This window comes from Acanthopagrus latus, chromosome 9 (assembly GCF_904848185.1).
Source record: "Acanthopagrus latus isolate v.2019 chromosome 9, fAcaLat1.1, whole genome shotgun sequence".
Classification (NCBI taxonomy): Eukaryota; Metazoa; Chordata; class Actinopteri; order Spariformes; family Sparidae; genus Acanthopagrus; species Acanthopagrus latus.
Window position 1 is genome coordinate 7,429,128 of NC_051047.1, and position 13,269 is coordinate 7,442,396.

Genomic DNA, 13,269 nt, shown 5'->3' on the forward strand with positions numbered 1-13,269 from the left:
CCAACCACGTCAGCCCCCACCACGGCGGCCCCAACCACAGCAGCTCCAACAACTGCAGCTCCAACCACAGCTGCCCCCACGACCGCGGCTCCTACAACTGCCGCTCCTACAACTGCTGCCCCAACGACTGCGGCCCCGACTACAGCTGCCCCCACGACTGCAGCTCCCACTACTGTTGCCCCAACCACGTCAGCCCCCACCACGGCGGCCCCAACCACAGCTGCCCCCACGACCGCGGCTCCTACAACTTCCGCTCCTACAACTGCTGCCCCAACGACTGCGGCCCCGACTACAGCTGCCCCCACGACTGCAGCTCCAACGACTGTGGCTCCAACCACAGCTGCCCCCACGACTGCAGCTCCAACGACTGCGGCTCCAACCACAGCTGCCCCCACGACTGCAGCTCCTACAACTGCTGCTCCTACAACCGCGGCCCCAACGACTGCAGCCCCCACGACTGCATCTCCAACCACAGCTGCCCCCACGACTGCAGCTCCCACTACTGTTGCCCCAACCACGTCAGCCCCCACCACTGCGGCCCCAACCACGGCAGCTCCAACGACTGCAGCTCCAACCACAGCTGCCCCCACGACCGCGGCTCCTACAACTGCCGCTCCTACAACCGCTGCCCCCACGACTGCAGCTCCAACCACAGCTGCCCCCACGACTGCAGCTCCCACGACCGCAGCCCCCACGACCGCAGCCCCGACCACTGCTGCCCCCACGACCGCAGCCCCGACCACTGCGGCCCCAACAACGGCAGCTCCAACGACTGCGGCTCCAACCACAGCTGCCGCCACGACTGCAGCTCCAACGACTGCGGCTCCAACCACAGCTGCCCCCACGACTGCTGCTCCTACAACCGCTGCCCCGACCACTGCGGCCCCAACTACGGCAGCTCCAACGACTGTGGCTCCAACCACAGCTGCCCCCACGACTGTGGCTCCCACTACTGTTGCCCCAACCACGTCAGCCCCCACCACTGCGGCCCCAACCACGTCAGCCCCCACCACTGCGGCCCCAACCACGTCAGCCCCCACCACTGCGGCCCCAACCACAGCAGCTCCAACGACTGCAGCCCCCACGACTGCAGCTCCAACCACAGCTGCCCCCACGACTGCGGTTCCTACAACTGCCGCTCCTACTACCGCTGCCCCAACGACTGCGGCCCCAACCACTGCAGCCCCCACGACTGTGGCTCCTACAACCGCTGCCCCAACAACTGCAGCCCCCACGACTGCATCTCCTACAACCGCTGCCCCAACGACTGCAGCTCCAACCACAGCTGCCCCCACGACTGCGGTTCCTACAACTGCCGCTCCTACTACCGCTGCCCCAACGACTGCGGCTCCAACCACTGCAGCCCCCACGACTGCGGCCCCGACCACTGCTGCCCCCACGACTGCAGCCCCCACGACTGCATCTCCAACCACAGCTGCCCCCACGACTGCAGCTCCCACTACTGTTGCCCCAACCACGTCAGCCCCCACCACGGCGGCCCCAACCACAGCATCTCCAACAACAGCAGCCCCCACGACAGCAGCTCCAACGACTGCAGCCCCCACGACTGCAGCTCCAACCACAGCTGCCCCCACGACCGCGGCTCCTACAACTGCCGCTCCTACAACCGCTGCCCCAACAACTGCGGCCCCGACCACTGCAGCCCCTACAACTGGAGCTCCAACAACTGCAGCCCCCACGACTGCAGCTCCAACCACAGCTGCCCCCACGACTGCCCCTCCCACTACTGTGGCCCCAACCACGTCAGGCCCCACGACTGCGGCTCCAACGACCGCGGCCCCGACCACTGCAGCCCCCACCACTGCGGTTCCCACCACTGCGGTTCCCACTACTGCGCCCCCAACCACAGCTGCCCCAACTACTGCGGCCCCGACCACTGCGGCCCCCACGACTGCTGCCCCTACAACCGCTGCCCCAACGACTGCAGCTCCAACCACAGCTGCCCCCACGACTGCAGCTCCCACGACCGCAGCCCCGACCACTGCTGCCCCCACGACCGCAGCCCCCACTACTTTAGCTCCAACGACAGCATCTGCTACCACTGCATAAGCTTACAATTTGTCAATAAATACAATACACTGAGCAACTTGTGTCTCCCTTTTCTCTGGTTGATTTACATTTTGTTCATGGCCCCAATGTCAGACCATGTCTATGCAGGTTAAGAATTCAAAATGTGTAAAAGAAATTCTGAAATGGAAACGAATGCATATATGAAAGTGACAGATTTCAAAAGGTACAAGTATATTTTTCACACTGACACTGCCATCAGTTTGAGGTCAGTACCTACTACTTTTTTATGTTGGAGTGTGGAGGATGAGTTCAGGAGTCTCAAATTCTTGGGAAATGTGCTCTATAATCTTGTGGTATGACTGCAGACACTTTATTTTTTTGTCTGACCCTGGCAGGAGGTTGGCTTTGTCTTTTAGTATCCTTTGAGCTATCTTCGGACGCCTCACAGATATTAGTGATGCTTGGTAGATGGCTAAAATTAGCCATGTTTCCATAAAATGTTAAGCTAAAAATGAGAATCTGGTGTGTTTTCATAAACTGTTTTGAGTGAAGTAGGCCATGTAAAGTGTCACTTCATCAGAAGATTACATGGTGTAGGCTGTTAATAGGTTGCAGTTAAGGAAACAGCAGCTAGAGGTAAACAAATGAGACAAGATGGAGAGAGATCTTCCAGATGTATTCTTTTAAAGGGCAAGTTGTATTTGTTCTTGCATGTCAGTCAGCGTTGCCCATGGGACACGCTGTCCAGAGATGAAAGAGAAATGCTGTGATAATGCAGACAACATACCTACAATGAATTCCTAATGATAATAAAATCTGATATTAAATATCGTCTTTGGATAAAGAGAGGAGGTGCCTCTAAGTGGCAGAAACACAGAGATGATCCACATGTCTGGGTCAGCCTCCACAGCCTGTCCGAAGTGGTGTTTCAGTTTTTGTCAGAGTCAAACCATCAGTGTGTCCATCAGCTATCAAAATTGTGAAACCACAAGAAGCAGGAGGAAACATGACCAGCAGAGCCTTCCTTAAGGTGGCACATTGCACAACTAACACACAAAATCTGACATCCAAGAATTGGAGAACGATTTTCAACCCAAAGCCCAAAGCCCAAAGCCGTATCTCCCATAGTTCTCTAAATAAATTCCAGTTTGTTTTGGTGTTGTTTTGCATGCTATCATAAACTGTTACCGCACAGTTTTAACCATGTCTTTTCTTTCAGAAATTGGCATTATTGTAAAAAATTAAAGTACACTCTAGGTTGGACTTTTTCCTGATGAATACTATTGATAGACATAGGGTACATGAGTGCACAATCAGAACAGCAGATATGTCTGATCACAGCATTGTTTATCTAAATATACATGTGAACAGCAAGTCAAGGAATATGCTGTGGAGGCTGAATATCAGAATTTTAAAGAAAAAATTGGAAGAAATTAAAAAAGAAACTGGTGAATGTATAAATGATAATAAGGATGACCAGGTTGACCCAACTATTATTTGGGACACGGTCAAAATAGTTATGAGAGGGAAGCTTATATCAAGCTCCTCTAAGGAAAATCTGGCGATCAAAATATGACCAGTTAAAGAGGGAATTGGAAAATTTAGAGAAACAACCCAAAAATGACAATAAGGACACAACAGGGAATCAGATTAATATAAGGAAAATAAACTGAGATTCACAAAGCAAACCTTCAATGAATCAGACCCAAGGGCAACACAAATATTAGCGAGGCATCTTCGGACACAACAAATAATGAATTCAATTCATAAAACCAGGGACCCTTTAGTAAATACATTGAAATATGATACAGAAGAAATTCATAGAATCTTTAAAAGCTACTATGAGACCTTACATTCACAGCCTGAGAAGGCTGACGAAGAGAAAACAAAAAAAAATAATCCTGATTTCACTGGACCTCCCCTCGATAGGCTCAGAGCACAATAGATATCTGCCAGCCCCTATTAAAAAAGACAAATTGGATAAAGCCATTGGTAGACTGGTGACTAATAAGAGTCCTGGGAGTGAAGGCTATCCAAAAGAATGGTACAAAAAATTCAAAGAAGTCCTTGCCCTGGTACTATTGGAATCATTTAATTGGACACTTGAGAAGGCTGTAGACCAACCATCCTGGAGGGATGCTGTGATATCTGTCATTCTCAAACAGGGGAAAAATAAAGAATACTGCGGATCATATCACCCAATATCGATTCTGAACGTAGATTATAAACTGTTAACACTCCAGTCTTTTAGTGATAATGGATGTGATCTGCCTGACCTGATACACAAAGACCAGACAGGCTTTTTTAAAGGATGCCAAACACAGGCGCACCCTTCATGTTATAGACCACATCAGTAAACACCATACAAGCGCTACCCTGATCAGCGTAGATGCAGAAAAGCGTTTGACAGGGTCAGCTGGGATTTTTTGTATAAAGTACTAGAGAGGATGGGATTGAATGATAATTTCAATAAATGTATAAAGGCATTGTATACTGACCCATCAGCCAGAGTTAAAATCAATGGACACCTGACAGACACATTTAAACTGTAAACAGAGGGACACAAGGTTGTTGTGCTAGCCCCACCTTATTTGTGATTTTCATAGAGCCACTTGCTCAAATAATTAGACAGGAGGACAAGTTGACAGGAATCACGATAGCCAGAGATGAACACAAAATAGGTCTACTTGCTGACAATATAATTACCTTCCTTCAAGACCCAAATACAACGTTTACTAAATTAGTAAAGATAATGGAAGAATATGGATTGATGTCTGGCTACAAATTGAATATGTCAAAAACTCAGGTTTTAACTGTCAATTACAAGCCAAATGAAGAAATCAGGAAGAGATACAATTTAAATTGGAATGCTAAGTCAATAAAATACCGAGGAATGATAATAACTCACAAATTAAACAGAATTTATGAGACAAATTAATAAACTAATAAAAGATAAAATTCAAAGAGATGTGGCAAAATGGTCAACACTAGTAATGGATTTCAGCTCAAGAATTGAGGTGGTCAAGATGAACCTCTTGCCTATAGGCTGCCTATTGCACCAGATTCACGGTTCTCAGCATGGCACAAGTTAATTTCCAGGTTCATCTGGGCGGAAGCCAGGCCTAGGATAAGATTTAAGACCCTTCAGCTAGACAAAGAAAATGGAGGATTGGCTTTGCCAAACTTTAGAAAATATTACTATGCTGCACAATTAAGATACATAGATTATTGGTGCTCTTCGAGTTATCAAGCCAGATGGAAGGACGTTTAGATTGGCCTGGGTCATGGAAAAGTGGAAAAGAACATGTTGATCTTCTTGAGGGTGAAAACTCGATTATGAGAGAACCATATGAAATATGGTATGATGTGATTAAAAAACACAAGTTAACAGGAGACTGTAAGCTGTTGATTTGGCCTTCTCACACCTCCAGGTTCAGACCAGGAATGTTAGACACGACTTTTGAAAAGTGGAGAGACAAAGGAATAACAGCTACATGTACACTGTAGATAAGCAACATTTTAAATCATTTAGACAACTTAAAAATGAGTTTGGAATGGAAAATGGAGATTTATACAGATATCTTCAATTAAGACACTTTTGTGAGACAGAAATTAAAAAGGAAATCTCACTTGAAGGGAATGATGTGATTGAGGTGTTGACAGGTGCATATAAGCAAACTCCTTCGAGAATTGTCTCTAAACTGTACAAAGGTTTATTTAAGCAACAGGGAAGAAATACAGTGTATATAAAAATGAAATGGGAAAAAATGATTTAACATTGAGTCAACATACATCAGCAAGCGCTAAAAAATGGAGGGAGTTTGGTTGGAAAAAATTTACACGTAAAAATACACAATTAAGTCAACAACAATACTGTTGGAGGCAACGTGGGCAACTGAATGCCAACCACTCTCATATATTGTGGTCATGTGTGAAAATACGGTTCAAGGGTACCTGTTCAAGATCCTATCTCTTGTGGCTAAGAAGGCCATTACAAGAAGTTGGCTGAGAACTGACCCACCTGGACTGAGCCACTGGCTGGACATTGTAGAAGAAATTCGTTCAATGGAGCAAATGACCAACAGTATACAAATTAAAACTGAGCAATATACTGTAAGATGTTTACCTCCTTGTGTTTTTGTATTTTTGTACTGGTTATTATTATTATTATTATTATTATTATTGTTTTTTTTTTTTTTTTTACAGTGACAGTTAAAAAAAAAATAGTTTGAAAACTAACAGGATTCTGGCTTTGAAGTGGTGTACTCATACCCTTGAGAACTTTGCATGGTGCTTGTGTGACACCCACTTTGTGTTGTCACAGGATATTTTGTTAATCGTTTGTTTGTATGAGATTATTGACATGATTTATAGCTGCCTGTACCCTAAAATAGTTGTGAAAATATTTTTTTGGAAGACAAGGATTTACACTTGTTATGTACACCTTAGACCAGTGGATGGCGCTGTGGGACTGTGGCCGATTGTGAGTAGCTCTGTTTTCCTCTCATAACGCCAGACGACCTGGAGAGCAGCCACATCTCCGGTGGTTTATTTTGTTTTCCTGACTTTCAGGATAGTAAGGTGCCAGACGTACTGTAAATTATTTAAGTTATGTGTCATCACGCACGCACACGTTTTAGTAGTGGTAAAAGCCGTTTTTTTTTATTTGATTTTATTTATTTTTTTTAAAGGAAAAGGTTTGTTTACCTACCTTTGTTAAAGGTAGGTTTATTAAATGAGCCGTGTGTAATGGCGGCAATGCTAAGCTGTTAGCAGCTAATAGTAGCTTTGTAAACCCCAGTATATTCTAAATTGTTATATTTATTTTGGCTTAGCTGGCTCCATCATTGCATTAGGTCATGTTATAATCCATTGTTTGAATGTGTAAACAAGCGGAATTACTTTGGTTCGGTGTATCTGTTAAATTGTGTAAGATTAATAGTTACTGCTTAAAGTGTGATATGTCCAGATGAAACCACTGAGAGAAAAATTGTTTATTTGATATATGTGTTTACATGTTGACAACACAAGATGATATGTATTTCTGTGAAAACTGGACATTGAATATGATTTTATAACAAGACACTACAAATGCACTGGTTGAGAAATATGGTGAGTAATGTTCAATAAATAATGTCAGATGACCTGGGAGAGAGCAGTCACATCTCTGGTGTCTTGTTATGTTTTCCTGACATTCAGGTCAAGGCTTTTAACTGCTACACTGGTGTTGTCCAGTGGTACCTTTAACACTTGCAGCCTGTGCCCCTGTGTATCATATAAAAGTTGAAAGGCATCATGTTAGGAGATTTCTGGAGGAACCAGATGTATTTGACCTGTGGGGCTTTGATGATATTCCTGTTGAACTATTTGATTCTGAAAGGGAACAGACGACAACAGCGCAGACGACAACAACTGGGAGCTCAACTACAGACACCACAACAACTGAAGAAACTATTGATAATGGAGATTTTCCTGAGTTGTGGGGATTTGAAGAAATTCCCAAAGAACCATACATTGGAAAAGATGTGACAGACGCTCCAACGACTGCAGCCCCCACCACTGTTGCTCCAGCCACAGCTAGTATGTAATTTGATCATCATGTTAGAAATTAGTTGCCTTCATTTTCCCCTGAAGTTATTCACGATTTCATTGTTCATAATTTGGTATTAGCAGCATATGGGCTGTTCTTTTGTTGTATTATTTTTATCTCCAGATGTCTGATTTTATTTCATTAAGGCAGTGTTTCATTGTGCAGTAGTTCCTTTATTTCCATTCATAACCAGCCAGCCTGACAGCTATGGCTCCTGCCAGTACTGGAGAAGGAACACCCAGCCAAGCTCACCATCAGCCGCTCGCACGACTGCTACTCCAACTACAGCAGCTCCCATGGCAGTGGCTCTGACAACAGTGGTGCCAATGACCTCGGCTCCAACAACTGCAGCCCCTACGACTGCAGCGCCAACCAAGACCGCGGCTCTGGCCACAGTGGCCCCCACGACTGCATATCCATGTCTCCTAGGTGTGCAGAGTGGATCGATCCACTCCTAGGAGGCTTGAATGCGGAGTGGACCGGTCCACTCCTGGGAAGCTACTATTGTGTGCAAGTATGCTAAGAAATATGATTGTAACATTCATTTTTTCAGGTTTTACAACCATCTCAGAAAAGTCCAATGCAGCATACTTTACTGCAGGGTGCAATGTTTAAAAATTACTTAGAATAAAAAAATGTGCTAGACTGTGACCCTAGTTCATAGAACAATGAATTGCACAATTAAATCTGCAACAAATGATTTTGGGAGAATTTCAGTGATTCTGTGGATTTTCTAGTTCAAGATAACATTATATAAGAATCCCTGTAACATTCCTCATTCAAGTGTATGCATTTCGTTCAAGCCATTTACTTCTTAATAATCGTAATAATCAAGGCTTGTTGTAAAAAATCATCAGCTTAAACCTTCACATTGATAGAGAAAATACACATCACAACATTTAGATTGACCATACATCTGTGAAGATGTCACACTGTTTTCCTGGTTTAAGTGTCCCAGTGAGTGAAACCAGCTACTCTGTTATCTACTAAATGAGAAATTAACTCTCTTTTCTCAACTTCCTGCCTGATAACACCCCCACCACATATCAACCTTACCACCTTCTTCACTTAGCCAGACATACCACTTGGGTTGCCATGACGACAGCCAGTCACCACAGCAACCACAAGAGGCTGTCAGGTTGTAGTAATTAGTGTGAAATACATGTAGAGAGTCCTGGTTTGCAGGAAACAACATTGGCAAAAAAGGGAAACTTTTGCTTGTAGTGTTTGGCATCAAAATATGTCACAGTGGAACAACATAACCAACTTTGATGTCACAGTGGAACAACCTAACCAACTGTGATGTCACAGATAAACAATCATAAACAATCGTGATATCACAGTGGATCAAACAGTGTATCTTTGATTTCACAGTTCCTTTGAATGATAGATATTTCAGGCATCATAATATTTTTGTGATTCAAGTAGAAGTTAGAATCAAAGTTCTGTCACATTTTAACAATGCCAGGCCCCTCATATATGGAAAAATCCAACCATCCATAGCTTCTTCAGTGTGCAGGTTGAATTAAGTATTAATGATATGCTCATTTATAGACAGATGCATGAGAAATCATGCGAATTTAGTTTTGAAAACGCAGTGTTTTTGTTGAAAATGATCATTTCCTTCTTAACATGAAAGCAGGAAATAGAACCGCTCGAGGGGATCTCCTTTTTTTATTTTAATTTTTTACACGTCCACATAAGTGGCACTCCAGCATTCTAATATTGTTATTTCCACCCTTGCAAGGATGAAATGTTGGCACTTAACATTTCTGCCAACTACAGAAAAAAGGTCAGAAGTTAATTTTACTGGGATTTTTTAAAATCACTGTTGTTTACATCGTCTACATTTAAGGCATTTAGCAGACACTTTTGTCCAAAGCGACTTACAATAAGTACATTTCACAAGAAAGAAACCAGGACACATCACTGTCAATAGAGGAAAAACAAAACAAAAAAAATAGAAACACATTTCAAGCTCTTATCTGAGGACTGTAGCTGCTAGTGCATAAGTGTTATGATTAAAATGCTAACGAGAAGAATGCAAATGCATACGTTTAATTTTGTTTTTTGGGGGGAAGGGGGGTTGGGAGGGAGTCATGCCATGCTGGGTCGAGGTGAAGTCTGGACAAATGAGTCTTGAGACTCAGATGAAGAATGATTCCGCTGCCCTGACATTGGTCGGGAGATTGTACCACCAATGAGGTGCCAAAACAGAGAACAGTCATGACTTTGTTTAGCGGGCTTTGTTTGCTCTCAGCAATGGTGGTACCAGCTGGCCTGTTCCTCCCAAATGAATCAGTTAACTTTAAGATAACTTAAATCATCATTTAACTTTACAGTGGGACAGTGGTGATGCCTGGGGACACTCTCAGGAAATTAGACACAAAGTTAAACCATTTGCCACAGAGTCTGGGAAAAAACGTACAGGTATTAGTAAGTCCATCACTTTGGATCCAAAAAACAACTGTTGTACAGATTGCCATGAGATTTGTGACTGATAACAAAGTTCCCCCGAGGATGAACCCTAATGACAGTGAACCTAATTTTTCATCTTGTGACTTGAGATTCATATTTGTGGTTTTAAGAGAAATGTCAGCCGTTGGATGGACAACAATGAAATTTTGTTCTACTCAGAATAAATAGTAACTGCCTTAATTCCTTGATGTTAAATGACATTCTAATCAGCCTCAGCTAAACCATATATTTAGTGCTATTAGAAAATACAGCCTGATTGCATGCTAAAATAGGAAGGAGACCATGGGAAACATAATGCTTGAAAAATATCAGGATGTTCATCATTATAGCTTGTGATTGTGTTCGCGTTAGCATGTTGCCATTGGCATTTACACTAAAGAACAGTTGAGCTGCTTGTATTGCTATAGAGTCTGAGTCCTGTTTTGAGAGGAAAAGAATCCCAGTTTGATATCAGTTGACACTGAGCCACTTTATTTTGATTCTCTTTATGTATAAGACAAATATACATGTATCTGAATGATTATATTGGGATAAACTAGTGGAAAGCAACACTACTATGGAGTTAAAATCATGCCAAATCCTCAAAAACACACAAAACATGTTTTACTCATGCCCAACAATTCACAAACAAACTCAGTGTAGTTTGCAAATACAAAACATCAATCACAAATGAATGCATTTTGTTTAGCAAATAAGAAACGTACCTATCAAACAAATACAACATGCTTCAGAAACAAATACAGCATGTTTTACACAAAGAAACATATTTCTTCAATTACAAAAAAATATCCTTCAAGTACAAACTACAATCCTCCAAGTACAAACTAAAATCTTTGAAGTACAAAAAACAATTCTACGAGTATGGAAAACTGTCATGTGACTTTTGGCACTAATTTTTCCTTGCAGATTCAGACATTCACATGCCAGTAAACTTTCTGACAGATGTCCTGTAATTCCCACTCTATAACAGCAGGTGGTACTGTTGAGTTGATTTAAGGCTGCCCCCCCCCCAAAAAAGTTATTATTCTTTTTTTAAAAATTATTTTATTCAAGGACATATATACACAGACGCCTCATTGAGCATTAGACCGTACGTCAACGTCGCTATCATATTGTAGGAGGCAGCTCCGCCCTGTGAACTAATACAAGTCAATGGAGTGAACTTTGTAAAGCTCCTTCAACAAAGTGGTATAAGTTAATGTCTCAGTTACACATTCACACACATACAGATATATTCAGGAAACAGATAGGAACCAAAAACAACGTCTGTAACATTCTGTCATGATTATAAACGTTAACTACTCCTTATCTGTTCAGTATACAGATCAGCACCAAACCTCAGGGTGGATTATTATAATGTTTTCACAAGTGTTTACAGCTGCCAATGCATGTAAAGCTGTTACTGTGATGAAACATGACAGTTAAATATCTAGTCTGTATCTATAATAACCAGATCCTGACATGTAAATGTGACCCTGCAGGAACCTAACCCTATTTTAACTTGATCATTACTTAGTTACATTTTTACCCTCAGAAATACACAAGTAGGCTACTGACTTTGTAAACAAAGCTAAATGGTTGTTTTAAGATTTAGGTGACATCTAACAACATTTAACCTCTGCAGTTCATACCATAGAACATAAAATGAATTGAACAAACCAGCAAATCGATATGTCTTTGAGTGCACAATAAAAGTTAATGTGATTTATGAAAATGTAAATGTAGTGTTGTTACCATTGCCACTAAAAAAGAAGACGGTTCAGACAAAATACAAGAGTCTTGCAAGTGCCTTCAAATAATACAAATGGATACATATCCATATCCCTATCACAAATTATTTCTAAAATCAAAACACAGTAAGGAATGAATCAAACCAAAAGTGCTGAGGCCCGTTAAATTACTTGAATGTGGGTGAGATGAAGAGAGTTTTTCTATGGCTTGCCGTTCCCTTCCTGCTGAAAGCCCAAGATCTTTAGGAAAATCACAACCCCATCCGGGGTCCCGTAAATTTCTTCAAAGTAGAAACTTCCTGACAACAAAAAGTAGACAAAAGTACTCCATTGTCCAAATTGTAATCCACAGCTTGTTGGTAAAAAATGGTTACTCTGCTGTGCTCTTATTTTCTTCGTCTGTTGCTGCTGAAGATTTCTTGTAATCCCTTTTTGTGATGTTTCGGCTGCTCATGTACTCAGTCTCAGGTATTTCTTCAAGGCTGGAGCGAGTGGAAAAACCTCTTTAGTCTGTGCTTCTCGTTTTATATGCTCTCTTACCGCGGGCTGGTTGCTTACAGTCTTTTGACGACAGTTTACGATTTTGTAGTGATCTAACCATCCTGTGACAGTGACCGAGGTGTGGCACTTCCTTTTGTCCTCATGTCAACCAGACAGTTTTTCAACACTTCCTCTTGGCCTTAGCTCATCACAGTTTCCCTACTGATTTTACATTTCCTTCATTAAGTTTCTAAAATCAATACATCCATTTCACTCACGGCTAAACATTACACATTATTTTACTGTAATCATGGCAAAGTTAATACTTATTTCTACTGTAATCATGACAGTATCATCAACCGCTGACAGAGCCTAGGTGTAACACTTCATCTTATTCTACCGAACAGTGTTGTGTCACTTCCTCTTGGCTTCAGCACAGCCACTATTTATTTAAAATGTTCTTCATTAAGCTCCTGAACTTTAATATATCCATTTCAATCACTGCTAAACATTACACATTCTTTTACTGTAATTATGGCAAAGCTAATACATATTTATATTGTAATCATGATAATCACAATGCCGTAGGCAGAGCTTTGATATATTTCAGAATCATTTAAGGACTATGTATAATGTCCATTACTCATATTTGTGTTTGGCAGGAATGTATGAATCTCAACTTTTCTGACAGTATGTCTGGGTGTTTGTGGTTGTGTGTGTCTGGGTGTGTGTGTACATCATCTCCTCCCTCAAGCTTGCAGCAACTGAACTCTCCTTCAACACGGAGGAAGTGGTGAGAGCCTGCAGGAAGAGCAAAGAGAACACAACACTTGGCCTAGACAACATCAGTGGCTGTGTCCTGTGGTGCTATGCAGAGCAGTTGGGGGAAGTGTTTCAGCTCCTGTTTCAACAATCCATGGACAGTGGCACAGTCTCCCAGCTGTAGAAGCACTCCACAGT

The 13,269-nt window shown here is 42.5% G+C and overlaps 1 protein-coding gene across 1 annotated transcript in view; it reads left to right on the forward strand.

The window, feature by feature from the left end:
- The window catches only part of LOC119025944 (hornerin-like), a 31,787-nt gene extending 23,643 nt beyond the window's left edge, over positions 1-8,144 (forward strand). The window contains exons 12-13 of the mRNA XM_037109972.1: positions 413-1,074; positions 7,843-8,144. Of these exons, the coding sequence (XP_036965867.1) occupies positions 413-1,074; positions 7,843-8,144 (964 nt within the window). The remainder of the gene's footprint in view (positions 1-412; positions 1,075-7,842) is intronic.
- The last annotated feature ends 5,125 nt before the right edge of the window (positions 8,145-13,269 follow it).